The sequence below is a fragment of the Athene noctua genome, chromosome 12, assembly GCF_965140245.1.
Source record: "Athene noctua chromosome 12, bAthNoc1.hap1.1, whole genome shotgun sequence".
In the NCBI taxonomy this organism is placed as follows: domain Eukaryota; kingdom Metazoa; phylum Chordata; class Aves; order Strigiformes; family Strigidae; genus Athene; species Athene noctua.
In genome coordinates, this window is record NC_134048.1 from 16,649,258 (window position 1) to 16,665,454 (window position 16,197).

The 16,197-nt window shown below is 45.8% G+C and overlaps 1 protein-coding gene across 3 annotated transcripts; it reads right to left on the bottom strand.

Annotated features, from left to right (window-relative positions):
• Positions 1–430: 430 nt before the first annotated feature.
• SAP30L (SAP30 like) lies at positions 431–6,688 on the bottom strand. 3 transcript variants are annotated; one of them, XM_074916069.1, is made up of 4 exons: positions 6,247–6,688; positions 4,258–4,380; positions 2,517–2,615; positions 431–561 (listed from the first exon to the last, which is right to left on the bottom strand). In XM_074916069.1, the coding sequence occupies exons 1-4, from the start codon at positions 6,430–6,432 to the stop codon at positions 433–435; spliced, it is 537 nt and encodes a 178-aa protein (XP_074772170.1). In that variant the 5' UTR covers positions 6,433–6,688; the 3' UTR covers positions 431–432. The 3 variants fall into 3 exon arrangements, with proteins under 3 accessions (XP_074772170.1, XP_074772172.1, XP_074772171.1); XM_074916071.1 differs by lacking the exon at positions 4,258–4,380 and having other exon boundaries at positions 2,517–2,600; XM_074916070.1 differs by lacking the exon at positions 4,258–4,380.
• Between the last annotated feature and the right edge of the window lie 9,509 nt (positions 6,689–16,197).

Here is a 16,197-nt window from a genome sequence, read left to right on the forward strand (position 1 = left end):
GATAATGAATTTTATCTCTGCTGCTATTCCAGTCCTGCGCCAAGACAAACTGCATGGTGGTTTGTGATGCAGTCTGAATTCAGTGAAAAAATTCCATCTGTGATCTGAACTGCACCAAGATGCAGATTTCCAGAAATGGTTTAAAACACCGAGTTGACAAATTCCACACTCCTACAGGTTTACTTGGCTTCCCCATTATCCTCATTTCTTTATTCCAATGTGACTTTGAAATGAGGGGAAGAAGTCTTCAGAAACATGCTGGGCACATGTTTTCAAATACTCCCGGTAAAAGTGTCTATATTTTTTTCTGTCATCCAGACTTACTGCATTTTAAAAAAAATTTACAATATACTTCAATAGTTTTTATATACCTAAAATGCACAATACCATCTGTTCCTTCAAGGTCTCTCTTATTCCAAGTCTTGTTAATCTTCATTCTAGTTGCTTGCTACCTTCCGATTTCTGGTCCAGCCTGCTCTTGTTGTTCTTCACCATATAGATGAAATACGCAAGTGTCTCTTTCTCATTCACAGGAATATTCCTGAAGTGACGACTGACAGTCTAGAAGGACAACATGTAAAGAGACAGAAATTCTGAAATTAAAAGGTACAATAATCAGAATATGGTTTCTCTTCACTTTCCAAAAATGATTTCATGGCCAGTGAGTGTAACATACTTTTAGTCAAACATGCACCAATTCAAACTGTCAGTCCTTGTTTACGTCTCTCTTTACAGCTGGAATGTGCATAGGAACATAGCATAGTCTTGCTACGTCAGCAGTATTTGTAGCCAACCTACAAGCGGAATTTGGAAGCCAGAATGTCCTCCTGCCAAAGCAGCACGGTCTTCTAAGCGACATTTCATGCTGAGATCACTTGGAAAGCAAGTTTTCCCTGCATCTCAGTATTTTAAAGGAGAGTGTCAGAAATACTGAAACACTTTGCTGTGTGAAACAGATGCAGCAAAATTTTAAGAGTCCATAGGAAAACACACTGGGTAAGTTTTCACTGAAAGGAACACCAGGAGATTTGCAATGGGACGGTTAGGATTTGCTTAGGGCTACTCCTCTCTGACACTAGCATAAGTCCTGAACCATTAGCTGCTTTTTCCTCAGAAAATGAGCGTAGAAAACATGTTGGAGCTGGATGAAATCTGCTTCTCATATGGAAGCAGCTCTTTTTTGGTACCCAACACAGCTCCAGAACTGGATTTTGATGCAGGTTGAGCATAAGTCACTCCAAGAAGATTTATGGAAGTTTGAGTTTTCCTTACGGTGGGGCAGCAGCAGGAGTCTAAGAGCCTCAGGCAGCAGTGATTCAAGCATGGGAGCTGGACGAGGATCCAGCGTAGGGTCAAAGCTGCTCAGACTTCACAGGAAATCTGGGAAGTGTGTGACAACTTTAAGTTAGGCTCCCTTTATTTTCCGCTTGCATAGTAGTTTTTTTTTTTTTTCCTCCTGGGCACATTCATGGTAAATTGTCTAAGTAAGTAGTCCTTGATGGCAGGAGGTAGCTGAGAGACTATGAACTGGTTAGTTAGAACAGGAGAAATTGGAACTGCTAATGAGGACATAGACCCACCCTGTTTCGTTCAACTCACTCCTACATGCACTCACTACATATTCTCTATATTCTGTATCTTCATTCTCCAGTTGACTTTGAAAGAGAGCAAGACAGTGTATTGCTGTCTTTTTTGGTCTGTCAGTTTTTGTTCTTTAAAGCAAAAGCAAAACAGACAGTTTTGGGCAGACAGCTGTAAAAGCCTCCACTTACAAAATCAACTTCATTACCATTCAGTAACTGCTACAGTTTTTTCAAGTTTAGAGAAGACTTTTCTGACCGAACGCCTTCAGATCAAGTCAGGAAAGCGAGCAGAGCAGATACACACCAAGCACAACTAGCCCAAACAACAGAGAGATACAGAGAGTTCCTTCTTGACAAGTACCCCATATGGTAAGAAAGCAGCAGCAGAGGCCCCCAAGGAGTCTTTTAATGACTTAATACAGAATCATAAGACATCAGGACAAGGGAGGGAAATAAGGAATCTGAAGTCATGGTCAGTGATTCTGCTGTTAATAATAAGCAATTCCAATCACTTCAAGTGCCTGTGAGGACAGAAAAACTAACAGGGGCACTGAAGGTTACTAGTAGTGTGTAAGTCTGAGTTTCAGTCAGCGAGCTGTCTTCAGCTAACACCCAGGCCACTGGAAACTAGGTTTTGTTTCTGCTCCCTAAAGGAACAGATTGTGACTACGAATAAGGAGGGAAAGGAAGCAGAGAAAAGCAAGTTACTAAAACATGCTTTCAAGAGTCAGCTTCCACGTTATCCATGATGTCTCAGGTGAAAGAAAGCATGCAGCTTTCTGTTGGCATCATCCTCCCAAACCTTGCACAGAGCACACAGTACATAGTACCGAGAGAGTTACTACAGATAATAGGGTCCACAAAATACGCACTTGAAAAGAGGAGATAAAGTTTTTAAAAAACAGAGAGACTACTACCTCCGTCATCACTTACTTCTGCTAGCTGGGCCTTGTTGAGTCCAGGCCTAGTCTGCAACTTATAATGTCTCTTGTAACGTCGCAGGGTGTTCACTTGGAGCTGGAACAAGTCAACCTGGAAGTGATGCAGAGAAGGGATGAGCACAACCTTTGGATTCTATTAGACAAAAATGTAGAGTTATCTAAAAATAACTATTTCTTCCTCAACAGGATGTCTCTTTGCCTGCATTCAGAACCACATCAGCTTGCCTCACTGACAATTCTAAGTATATTCAGTATTTGTTAATGCTAAAGGACCAAAATAGCCTCAGGGAAATGTAAAATTTTGTTCTGGTTCACATGCCGTCAACAGAATTGCTGGCCAATTTCTGCTCTCAATTACACCTCTGCAACCTTCAAGCAAAGGGGAACCTTTTGTTCCCACAAGGTTTAAAAAGCTCACACATGAACTATCAATTTAGCAGGCACTGAACAAATGGCTTGTGACATAAAACACAGTACAGAGACAGAGAAGAAATGAAATTCAAATACTTCAATGGGAAGTGCACAGTTTAAAAGCAAGGAGGGGGGGTTACAGGAAGGAAGATGAAGATCATGTGGGAAATGCCATGCTTCAAAGACAAAAGGAACCTGATGAAAACCAAGAGGAAAATGACATTAAAACTGACACACTGCAGAGTTCCCTATACAGTTAGGTGACGTGCAACCCCCAGTTTTTAACCACCAAATACCCTGCATGTTTTACAGCTCTAACATGCAGCTGGGTGTTCACCAATCATCCTGGCAACTAACGTAAAGGCTCTATAGGAAAGTTTTGATGGAGAACATTGTAGAAAGCAAACACAAACAGCTACAACAAAACGACTAGTATCCTTAAAAAAACAAACCAAAAAACTGCCACTTTTTCAACACCTCCCCACAAGAGATGTGTGGACACAGCTTTGCAGTCAAGACACATCTTTGCTAGCAAAACGATTCCTGGTGGCTTTTTTTTAACGAAATTAAATGCTTTATGCCAACACGGGTGGCACTTCCAGCAGAGGGCTCTGCTGACACGGCCAGAACTCGGCTCCTCCACGAACATCACCTCTGCACGACTTTTTGCAGTGTCAGTAGTACCAGAAACATCACCAAAGCAAATACAGCACACAATGGCACAGAGAGGAGATTATTCTAGAGTTCTGTAACAAAAAAAAGGCCACAGGCCTATTTCCCAAACATAAAAAGATGTTACGAATTATTTTAAGGTAGTTTTAAATAGTGCCAAAAATGCTATATCTAGCAAAGGTCTGGAGAAGCTTAATATCCCTGGATATCACATACCCAAAGATAGACTGACCTATTGGATTCTCTAGTGTATTTGCAAAAAAATGCACCCTAGGTAATGAAGAACCATATCGGGGCCTCGGTCACCACTGAAAACAACTTATTTTTACCTTTGAAAAGGAATTAGTATCACTGTTTTAACAGCTCCCTGTTTGGAAACAGTATGTGCATGAAACTCTGCAGTTACCTTATCATACCTTTTTTTATAGAAAACTTTACACAGGCAAAGAACTATACAGGGATGAAGAAAAAAATTAGGACATTACATATAAGAAAAAAGTCTTCCTGAAAGATAAGAGTAACTCCACAACAGTTCTGGTGGAGGTACAATTTAAAATTTAAATATTTCCCAATACATGAAAACATTCAAGTCAAAATTCAGCATGCTCAAAACTGGTAAAGCATCCGACATCCACTCGGCACCAACTAACCTCTGGGACATCCGTTTCATGCTCAGGAGAGTCACCTCCATCGTCGCTTGTCTTCCTCTTTCTTTTGTTTCGGACACTTTGAATGAAGTTCTTGTGAAAATCACAAATATACAGATGCCTCACCTAAGAATCAGAAGTGGTGAAAAAGCAGTCAAAACAGGTACTGTAAAAGCAGCATTCAACAGCAGTCACTCAAGCACCAGTAGTAAGAGTGCATCCCTCATGACTGGCATGACTGACTGCCTCAAGACATTAAGGAATTTCTAATCTTAAACCCCAGGCCTGATATTGTACTCTTTAGTTAGATATAATTTACATTACAAAGACTACAGGCAAGGAAAATGAAGGACTCAAGAGCTCCTGAACATCTGCAGATAATATATTTCTTTTTTTATGGTTGCAATCAAACGTCAGAAAAAAAAAAAAAAAAGTAATTGTTTGGAGGAAGTGCATTTGCTTCAGAAATTACTACCAGGTAACTAACGAGAAAAATATTATCTTGTTTCCCTCTTGTGAGCTTTCTAGTTTGAATAGTATAGAAGATTATTAATGCAAGTGTTTCAAAATCTAGACAAAATAAAAGTTGGCTAATTACCTCAATTAAAACAAGCAAACCAAAAGCAAAAATGTCTCTTTCCTACAGCTTATCCTGTCATGGAACTCCCTTTTTAACAAGCATCTCGCTAGAGTTAGCATATATACAACAAAGGAGCACAAATGATTTAAAATTATTTGGTACCTGTAAGGCAAAAATATCTTCAGATGGTAAAGGCACTGACATTGAAAATCACTTTATGCAGCCTGCTTCATACCTTCCCTTCATTTTGAGTTTGTTAGTCTGATTTCCTCTTTTTATTTCTAAAGCCTTACATCTGTCAACAAAGAATCGTTTCTAAACTGAAAGAAGCAACTATACCACTAGACTAATCTGCTGAGGACCACAATGAGAAAAAATACTTGTTTTTCTAGGTATAAGATTATATTTCAAATTGAGTCAGTCTCTTCCCATGACATGATGTATTTTGGCTGTGCAAAAGGGACCTTACCAACCGGGGAAGCTGCCAAAGAGACTGACTCAAAACTTCACCTTGTTTTTAATGGTTTTAATCTTTAAAGATCAGGTAAGAAAAGCACGCAGAGCAGAATTCCGTTAACCGAATCACTTCTGAGAAATGCCTTCTGCAATCTTGATGGGCTGCTCTGCTCTACCTATTTCTCTACTCGGCAAACGAGCTGTTTCTATCTTGAGCTGACAGCTGTCACTTAACGTCACTAAGCGGTCAGCAGGCAATTCAGTGCCGACCAGCGAACAAGTGTCCGAGTGCCCTGGTTAAGAGGCAGCAACACCCCGCCTTTCGAGTTAAATCCAATAGTTCGTTTTTAATAATCTGCTTCACTAGGAGACAAATTCTTAACAATTACAAAAGTAACGTCAGTGGCGCCGAACTGAAATTGAAACCCGTAGCGCTGGTTTCGCCCCGCAGCATCCGCGGTTCTCAATACGAAACTGAAATTAAAACAGCACCATTGCCCCCGAAGCTCGCTCCTTTGCTCCCCCTGAACGTCACCTGCTCCCCACCGCGTGAGAGCTTTCCTCCCAAACACGGGAGTGTTTTAGTGCTGCTTCATTAAGCCTCACAAGACAGCCAGTGCCATGAGGAAAAGCCGTATCTTCACCCGGGCACGTTACCCAAACGTAGTAGCGCTGAATTCGGGAAAACGCGGTCCAGAGGAACCGGGTCCGCACCGCCAACCCTCGCACCCCCTCTCCCCACAGCTTGTGGGGGTGAAGCGAACCCCCCAGGGCTATGGGAAAGCTCAACTTGCCGGGCGGAAAAGCAACTTTCCGCCGGCCGAGGCGCACGGAGGGCGGCCTCCCCGGGAGGGACCGCAGTGCGGTGGCGGGCTGGGGACGGCGAGGCGCGCCCGGCCGGCCCCTCCGGGGGGGCTCGGCGGCGGCGGCCAGGACCGGCGGAGGCCGCAACTCACACTTTTGTCGATGTCCAGCTTCAGCTTCTTCTGCGAGATGCTCTTCTGGATCCTCTTGCTGAAGGACGCGTTGCCGGCGGGGCGCACGCAGCGGTCCCCGTCGTCGATGAGGCAGCAGCTCTGGCCGTAAAAGGGGGCGGCGGGAGGCCCATCCCGGCTGTCCTCCTCGGTGCTGAAACCATTCATCGCCCACCTGCCCGCCCCTCACCCCGCCCGGGGAGCCGAGAACCGGGGAAACAGCAGCCGCCGGGACGCCGCGCGCACTCGGGGAGAGGGGGGACGGGTGGGGGGGGACCCCGCCACCCGGCGCCCCCGCGGGGGCCCGCCACTCTTGCAGGGGCCCCCTCAAGGGGGGACCCCCCTGAGCGCCGGCGGAAGGGGCCGCGCCGCCGGGTGGGCCGCCCGCCGCCGCCCCTCAGCGGTGGCCGCGGAGGCCGGGCCGGGCCGGGCCCCCCAAGCGCCGCCGCCCGCGGGGGAGCCGGGACCCCGCACGCACCACTCACACACACACTCACACACACACAAAACCGCCTCCCCGGCAGCGGAAGTCCCGCCCCTTCGCCCGCAGACAGGGCGCTGGTTGGTCCGGACGGCTCGCGGGGCGGAGCGCGTCGCCGCCGCTCTGCGCGTCTATTGGAGAGAGGCGCCGCCTGTCTGCCCCCGCCGCCCGGCCCCGGCCCGCCTCCGCGTTCGCACGGCAGCCGGAAGGTCGCCGGGAGAGAGGCGCGCGGGCGCGGGGAGGGGGCCGCGCGCCGTTGCCAGGACACCGCAGTGCCCCCGCCCCCCGCCGGAGCCTGAGGAGCCTCGGCGCCTGCCTTGGCCCCGGGCGCTGCCGAAGGGAGGACCGGCCCCGGCCCCGCCGGGCCCTGGCGCTTCCTCTGCTCCACAGAGACCCGCGGGGCCAAACGCCCGCCTCAGCCTCGGGACCGCGGGCTCCGGCCCCGGGTTTCTCCAGCCGACCGAAGCTGAACCAGCGTGGCTCTAATAACAGCGCGAAGACACGCAAAGGGCCGGCAGAGCCTGCGGCTCTCGCCCGTGGACAAAACTCATCGACATACCCCGCACCTGCCTCAGCACCTGAGGCTCCTGCCGTCGTGTAGGTAGGAGTCCCTGGCTGAAAGAGTATTAAAGATTCCCCCGCCTAATTACAGGGCAGGGATAGTGAAAAGATTAGAGCTGGAAGAGTGTTTCCCAACGCAAGCTGACTTGAAAATTTGCATTTCTTTCATCTTCAGGGGGAAAAAAAAATAAGGTGAGAAGGCAGGGGTGAGGAGACGTGGGGGGTGGGGGGGTGAAGAAAGAAATTCTTACTGATCTGTGAAGAAAAGATATTACTTCTGGAAATACTATGACCTCTGTAATACCAGGCAGCATATGCTATTATCCAAGGTGCACGAGCAGCTGTAAATGGAAAAGGATTTCATCTTCCTGAAGAAAAGACTTTCTGCACAAACAGAAAAAAGGTTCTATAGACTAAAATTACTTCAAAGTCTGAAATCCCTCACGTGGAACAATGTGCGTTAGCACGGGATGAACTGTGCTGAATTACACACACACGGAATAGCTTTGCAAGAAAGAGACTGCTCAAAGCCCTTGGTCATGAGATCAGCCCCCTCCACAGTAACACTGACACAGGCGTCTTGCAGCCTGTTCTGCCTGCTCCCCACAAGACGACTGAGAAATGCTAAAATATGTATTTTCCAGTCAGTCCTTGCAATACCAAACATGTCTCAGAATAAATCTGGAGAGCAGACTTAATACTCTCCCTCGGCAGTTCTGCCTCTTGCCTTCGTTTTTACTGCTGGTGCCCTCAGGCAATTACTAATTTCTGTTTGTTCGTGTGACTGGTGGAGAACCACAGTGCGCCCTCCGGGACACCGCTCCCTGGAGCCGGCCACTCCAGCGGCAAGGTGGGGGAAACAAACGACTTCACCTGCAGACCAACAAAGAGTTAGCAAAAAAATTTTAAAAAACCAAGACACCACGGCTTAAAAAAGCTCCTGTCCAAATCGCCTGGGATCTGCCTGCCTGAAGTAATACCCTTCTGGCAAAAACCACACATATTCCCTTGGTTTTGGAAAAGGGAAAACACCAGAAGGCTGACAGTGATCTCAGAGCTCCTGATAGCAACATTTCTAGGTTTTATCTTCACATTACAAATAAAAATCAAATGGCAGGCTGAGGAAATCTTGCAGGACTATCCCGACATTCGGGAAGCTGAAAACACAGACTGTAGGGACAGATAATAGCAGCAAGCGAGTAAATAAAAGGGAACACAATCATCACAGGCAGGACTTCCTCCTGTCCCTGTGAGGAGATTCTGCAGGTTGCCCCCTGGACTCTTCTGCAGGAAGCTGGGAGTGGCTGGAGAAACAGGCACCATCAGCACCAGAACGGGTTGGTACGTACCATCAGATAGTATTTCATCTCATCCCATGCAAATATAAAGATTTTAAGTTGTTTTGCAATTCCTAAGAGGAAAAAAACCCAACCTGTTTTTGTCACTGTCTGTTTGCTAATTCAGTGCTAAGTACCTCCAGCTCAGGCTAACACAATGACACCTTTTTTCAGTCTCAAAAAAAAAAAGTGCGTGGAGGTGTTTGTATAATTGCAGTTTATTTCAGTGTATTTATCCTCATGGGAACCTCAAGATTTCACAGTCTGCTAGTCCGGAACTAGCTTGCTGTGAGATAAACTGCCTCATAGAGACATTCTTTATTAGGTATCTATCACTAAGCTGATCTAATAATTCTTTGTGGGAGCTGCAATGAAGTGAGAAACAATGTTTCATAAACCCATCAGCACCCAGGCAGCTTTAGTGTCTCTAAAGCTGTAATAGCCTGCCCATCCAAGCCAGCCCTCTAATCAAATTAGGGGAACCTGCACAGGCCTTTAAATCTTAACCCGAGCAGCACTACCTTCTAAAGAAAGTCTGCAAGGTAGCCGTCATCTGGAACTTACTGTTTTAATGGAGCCATTTGGGGTTCTTGGGACAGAAATGCTGCTCTCCAAAAGGTTTGTGCTGCCAAAAGGGTCCTGGGAAGAAGCCCGTTTTATTTGTTTATACCTCCAGTAAGATTCCATTTGCTGTACCTTGGGGGCCAATGGAGACTCTGCCCTAGCACCTTCCCTCAGACTCCCACTCTCTTCAGTATTTTTCTAGGGTGGCACATATTGAACCTGCTAAAATGCTTAAACTGTCACAGCTTTTGGCACATACTCTCCCTGGGAAACGTTCCCGTGGCCAAGAATCGCAGCACTGGCTTCCCTTAGGAGCATGCCTTGCAGTGATCTGCTGGTCCCCCAAGAAAGAGCTGAGCCTTTCCTTTCCTTCACACGTGCAGATTTTCCCACATGCTATCACGTCTCCCCTCTTGTTTATTTTGCTGTTTTTCACCCCATGGAGTAAGTAAAAAGGAGTTTTGGGAAAACCACAAAAGAAATGAAGTCGTGACAGTAGGAAGTGCTGAGGGTCCTAGCAGGAACATGGGATAGGGCCATGAGCAACGCCTATAAACTTACCTTGTCTTGGGCTGAAAGACTGTTCTACCTGCAGAGACTGGAACACAAAAAGGGCAGCGAGCTGTTAGAAACCCTTCCCTGAAAACCAAGGTGCAGGATGGTTGCTCTCAAGGCAGACTTGAAAGGAGAATGACAGCTTCATCCTGCCCTAAGCTCATTGCTGAGTTCCCCCAAACTGCAAGGGAAGGTAGTTCAGACAAGATGTACTGATAGGCTTGGTGATTTTAACATTTTATTCTCGTGGCCGTGTACCTCAGCAGTAAACACACAAACTGCCTCTGAGAACAGCTTTTTATGATGCTTTGACACGTGGCTGACGGCCAGCTGAGGGGGGAAGTGTCCCAGGCATGGTGGCTGGCTCCAGGGCCGCAGCTGCCAGACTGAGAGGAGAGCAAGGCCCCTGCCGAGGAGGGCTGCAGAGGGTCACTGTTCAGGCATGACAGCACAGCAGCCTCTGGCCAGGGGGACGGGAGTGCCCGCGAGTCCCACCCCAGCCCCTCTTCTGCACTACTCACCCACGGAGTAGCAGCCAGCTGCACTCAGAAGTTCCTCGCTGCGGAAAACCAGCGGTAGTTTGACAGTGAGGCAGTCGCTGCAGTAGATGATGCTCCAAGCACTAAGTCATCTGCAACAGTATCAACCTGCTGAATTTTTATTCACTTCATTACCAATGAACCCAAACTTCTAATCGCCGATTTGGGTATTGAGAAAAAAAGAAAACACACTGAAGTAAACACCTTTCCTCCTCCTTCCTTTGGCTAAATTTCACCCAAACACCTGTCCTCACAGCTCCTAATGCTGCATCCCCTTTGCTGCTTCTCCCCATTCAGTGAGGTGACGGGTGAAGCAGCAGCTCAGGGTCAGATCTGTAACTCTTTGTCTTCGCTCCTGGGTTTTTCACTTTTTCACTCCTCTGTCCTTCCCAGTGTGCCCTACCAACACAGACTGTCCATGGACACGACCCCTCAGGGGTGTCCTACCTTGGCACATCATCCACAGCCCCTCCAGACTGCACCCTTGGTGACAGAGCCTCCTTACACAAACATGTCTCCCTCACCTCTCCTACAGCTTTGTCCACATCTCCTGACATTTCTCCTCATGTGTCTCCTCCCCTCCTGGCTTCTGCTCTTTGTTAACTTTGACTAAGCTGAGGTGCTGCAGGGTCCTCCTGACAGGCTGGAGTTTTGGGGCACAATGGGGTTGTTCCCATCAGTTTGGCTGGGAGCAGTTATGACAGGCAGACACAGAGATGCCCACAGGCAGCTGTGTAGCCCAGCACAGTGCTCAGGCGTGAGCTCGTTGGCTACTTGTGTATGAACGCAGCAAACCTTGCAATTTATACCTGATGCAAAGGGCAGCTGAGAAGGATGTTTCCCAAGGGGCTGGAGGAGAGCAGCGTGTGACGTGGTGGGAAGCCTGTGCTGGGGAAACACCAGAGCAGGGTACCTGAGCTTATTCTCATAAGGAGAGAGAAGGGAAGTCAGTTGCTGGAGCAGGGACAGTCATTTCTGCGTACACAGTTTTCAGAAAACACATTAAAAATTTATTTTAAATATATTATAAAAGGAAGTCCATTCAACTTTAAAAACACTAGGCATTCTATGAATGATTCCCAATCTATGAAAGCTACTACATTAAAGTGCTACAAGTCCTTTACCACCCCCAGATATTAGGTTGTTGGTCCTAATATGCACAAAATAAATATACACTGATTCAAGAGGCACCATCCAGTTTTACAGATAAAATGCATGCAGTACAAGGAACAAACTCAGACCTTATCACCAAGATCCTGGAGAATGCATTTTGAAACCAATTCCCTTCTCCACCCTAGAGGCTAAAGCTATTTGTTATAGTTATCATAAAGGCTAACATTTTAGTCTATTACTTGATCAGTTTTTATCTTGTTTTGCGGTTGAAGTTCACATTTGCTTGCTCACTAATTGGGATTAGGACTTTTTTCCTAGAGTTGAACTAGTGGATTTAAGACCATATAGATCCAGTGACTACATAAAACTCCCAAATCCCTCACATCTGCTGGAATCGTTGAAGCCTTTTGGGTCATACAGAAGCATCAAGAAAGCTCAAATGCAGTGAATAAATGAGCATACTCAGCTAGCAGAGGCAGAGTCAAAAACCAGACAGGATTTTTATTAGGATTTCCATAATCTATCATTGCCTAGTTTCATACACAGATCTCCAAGTTAAAGCGTGACACTACAAAGGAGAAATCAGAGCAGGAGGTGAGTTTATTTCAGTTACACTTTAAATTTATAATGTGAATAAATCAGTCTGACAGGTTAATGAGGAACATGAAATGAATTGACAACTGTGTGTTGAATGCTGATGGAAATTTCAGATCTCAGCTTTCCCATTCTCCACCCATTGCATCTCTCCTCTCCACTCGAACCAGGTGAGTTTTAAAATATGGACTCAACAGTCATTAGGTCAGCAAATAAAGCACTTAAAGCTAAATCTTACACAGGTTGGGAAATTGCAGCCCACACTCTCCTTAAGATCAATAGGCCCGTGGTACACTGGGAGCAGGACCCAGTGCTCCTGACTCCCAGTCCAGCTCCCCTTTTGCTATATATCCTGTGAAAAACTCTTACATCCCACCCCCACAGCCTCTGACATGGATTTAAAGCAACTCATGACTTTGGCAAGTTTGCTAACTATTTAAGAAGCTTTTCATGCTAAAAGATTGTTAAAATGGAAACCTAGATTGCTGCTTGTCAGAGAAGGACGGACTTAGGCACCACCAGGCTCCTTTGCTGCGAGTGGTTAAATACAGTAGGCGAGTAGGAACATGAACCGCAGCGGTTGGGAGTGGGTGTGGGATGCAAGGTACTCCTCAACCCCTTGCACTAGCACAGCCAGACTGTTTCAGACATCACTTTACCAGGGCTCTTTTGCCTGAAAGTGTGATAGGCTGACTGCTAGAGGCAGTCTGTTCTCTCCAGTCAAAACCATTGAAGTGTCCCTATCTTGAAAGACAATTTAAAATAAAAGCTTCTTCCCTTTTTACCCCACAGTTACGTGATTGCCCAGTATGACTTTCAGGAGATCTCTCTCCTCTCCCCCCGGTGAGGTAAGCCAGCATAGCTACTATAACCATCCTACAGTAGCAATTTTGCAATATCAGTTGCTGTGGTGCCTGTTTGACTTTCAGTACATTGATGTCTCAGTGCGGCAGGGAAGAGGAAAAGTTGCTGACTGGAACTCTCCAGTAAAGAAAAGTGAAGCCCTGTGCACAGACTACTGTAAAACAAACCATGAAGAAAGTCAAGCTGACAAATTGCTTTCTTGCTACTTCTGTATTAGATTTGAACAAACACTTTAAAACTTTCCCAGTGATGGAAGGCATCAACTTTCTGAAAGACACTCCTGCTACAGATTTTATATGCCTTTGGGACTATTTGTGATTTCTGATTTGGATACTTAGAAAATAAAATGCAGGATCTTGCATGCTGGTGGAATGCATGAGCCTTCACCATGAGGTGAAGGAAGACATCCTCTGGGCTAGCTTTAGTTGTTACAGAGTACCAAGAGGAAGCTGCCATCCTTTCCAAGTCTTCCTATCAGGAGTGACAACCCCTGCCCCACCCGAGTCATTAACGACAGGGATTTAACAGAGGAAACCCAGGAGCTTCTGAACTACCTTCATTCACACAAATTTTGCACTTAAAGTCAGACATTTAAAAAGACACACATAAACACTACACGAGTCAAGCTTTCTCTTACATCCTTATCTCCCAGCCCCTTCCCCTCTTCTCTCTTGTCCAGCAAGGCACTAGGAAATGTTCAAGTTTCAGCATTTGCTGTACATTTACATTTAAAAAGGCACATCTTTATTTTAATGATGCTGTATTCCCCTTTCGGTAAGGCTCACATGTTCTTCTATTATGGTGTGGAAGAGAAAGTTAATTTCTCAGGCATGAAAAAAAGACACCTTGCACACATAAGAGCCCCAAACCTATTACTCTGTAGGCCTTAGAGATTAGCACCAGTATAAATCAACAGCTTCAAGAGCAAATCAAAGTATTATTATGCAACATAACACACATCCAGGGATCCCCCTGTTATCTGGGATTCTGATACTTAAAAGCAGCAGAATTTATGCAGCCATGGAGAGAGGGGTGTTTGAATACTTTTGGGGAAAAAATAGGAAAACATTTATTTTGCATTACTGATATTTAGTCTCCTGTCTTGACTTGTATGCAGATGTGAAGAATTGCTTATGTATTCATGCTTTAGCAATTTTGCTTACAAATAACCAAAAGTAATTGGAATAATTAACCAGATTGCCCAGCAAAGGCTCAATTAAAGATGTAGATGATGAAATACAGCTTCTCTTTCTCAATCAGTGTATGGTTGGCTACATTAAGTCTTCTCATTAGTCAGCAAAGCCTCTAGGGTATTGAAAAGTATAATTGACGTAAATAAATTAATAGCTCAATTGCCCAGTGAGCCAGTCAGAAGTGCACAGAATCTGTGAGGTGCTTATCACACTCGGATCCCAAACCTTCAGAAAACAGATCAGATCAACCATACCAAGAAGGACCCAGTAGGACCACTCACACTAAAGCTCCAGTTTCCATGTACTGGTGGTCGGCTGTCAAACAGGAATTGCCTCAGCTATTATCTAATCTTTTGGTGCAAACTGCTAAGAGCTGTCCTTTCTCTCCAAATTAAGATCACTAAGTGGTAAAAGACCTGTTCGTTACTGCAGTTCTCTCTGAAGCAAGCGTCCAGCAAGCCAAGCAGCCAGGACTCTCTTCACAAGGTGAGTCCAAGTACAAAGCAAGCCATGCATTTTAGAAACAGTTTTCTAATGAGAGGATTAGCTTCTAAGACACACAAAGTTGCAAGCTGCAAGCAGAATGACCTACAGTCCATTTATATAATTTGCTGATTGTGTTCCAATGATAAAAAAACCTAGCACTGTTCATAGACAAACAGCTTCTTGTTCCACAGGTATTAAAACATTCATAAAGACATCTAGTCAGGCCATCTAGTGATCCACAGTCAGCACTACTAGACTAATGAGAGCATTAATAACTTAAGGAAAGCAACAGTCAGACACAAAGCACTGGAAGGTGGCTCTGTCTCCCACAGAAATGAAAAGGGATCCTAGTGACAGACATATTGTAGTTACTGAGAACATAAGATGTCAACTCTCTGACGCTGGTCTCACTTCCATAGCAATACTGCTGCAAAACTGTCACAGGGAAAGCCTAGAGCTTTCTTCTTTCTTCACTGCCAGAAGGTTAGACACCAACACATTTGGCAAGCCTGGTCCCAGTGTAATGCAGTGCCCGTGGTCCCTTGCTTTGTGACTGACTGCACGCACAAGGTGAGTTGGCAGAAGAGGTCAGACACGGCCTCAGCTGTGAGGATGAGAGAGGTGGAAATTATTTTGAGCCTCACAGTCAACTCACCAGACTTGAGAGCCTGAGAAGCAAATAGTTGTGTCCTAGTTTGCTCCCAGTTGACAGACACAGCTCTACCTCGCCTCAAAGACATCTGAAACATGGACAATGACCCTACAGTTGGCAACATCAGAAAGGGATTCTTACTTCTGGAGCTCTGCAGAAGGAGCCAGCCTGCTTGTTTCGTGACTCTATGCAAAAATCTCCTTGCCTTCACATGAGAAAGACACCCCAGAGCAGCTTCCCTGCCCCTCCAAGGAGGGGAAGTCCACAAACCATGCTTATCAGGAGTGCCAAAAGGGCGCCCCTTATCCTTCCCCGAGTGTTTCAGCCTTTCACTCCCAGAGCTGGCTGCACACTGCCTACTCTTGCAACACTCCTGCATGGGCAATTGGACAAACTGCGGAGCTGGGCAATTACCAGGAAAGGGCTAGTTTTATTGATTTACACAGCATCTTTGCAAAAAGTTAACTGCATTGTCATTCACAGCTTTTACTAGAAAGTGCTGCTGCTGCCTTCAGTATAAGGCTAAGTCAACTGAACTAGTAAATCTGGTTTTGCAACAACTTCATTTTAAATCAGTGTGGGATTTTTTCTTTTTTAAACACTTGCTTCAGACAGACTTGAAACCAATGGTCCTCCATTCATCCTTTAGTGTCAGTACTTTTTTCCAGCTCCTGGGATGAGACAATTCCAGTTCAGTGTCCAAACACAGAAGGGTAATTAATACCTTGGACTGCTAACTGATTGCACAAGGGACAGGCTACCAGTGAAATGGGCCCACTAACCCCACATCTCTGCTTAAGCAAACAGATTTCCAGTTGGAGTAAACTACAGTGCTGTGGGTGTTTGGAAAAGAGGAGAGATTAACAGCACATTTCCACAAGCCTAGAACACTACTGACCACAGGACTCATGACTGCAACAAACTACAGACTGCTGAACGAACGGATAAAGACCAATGGCTAATCTCAGCCCTGATTTAATTATCCTGAATTAAC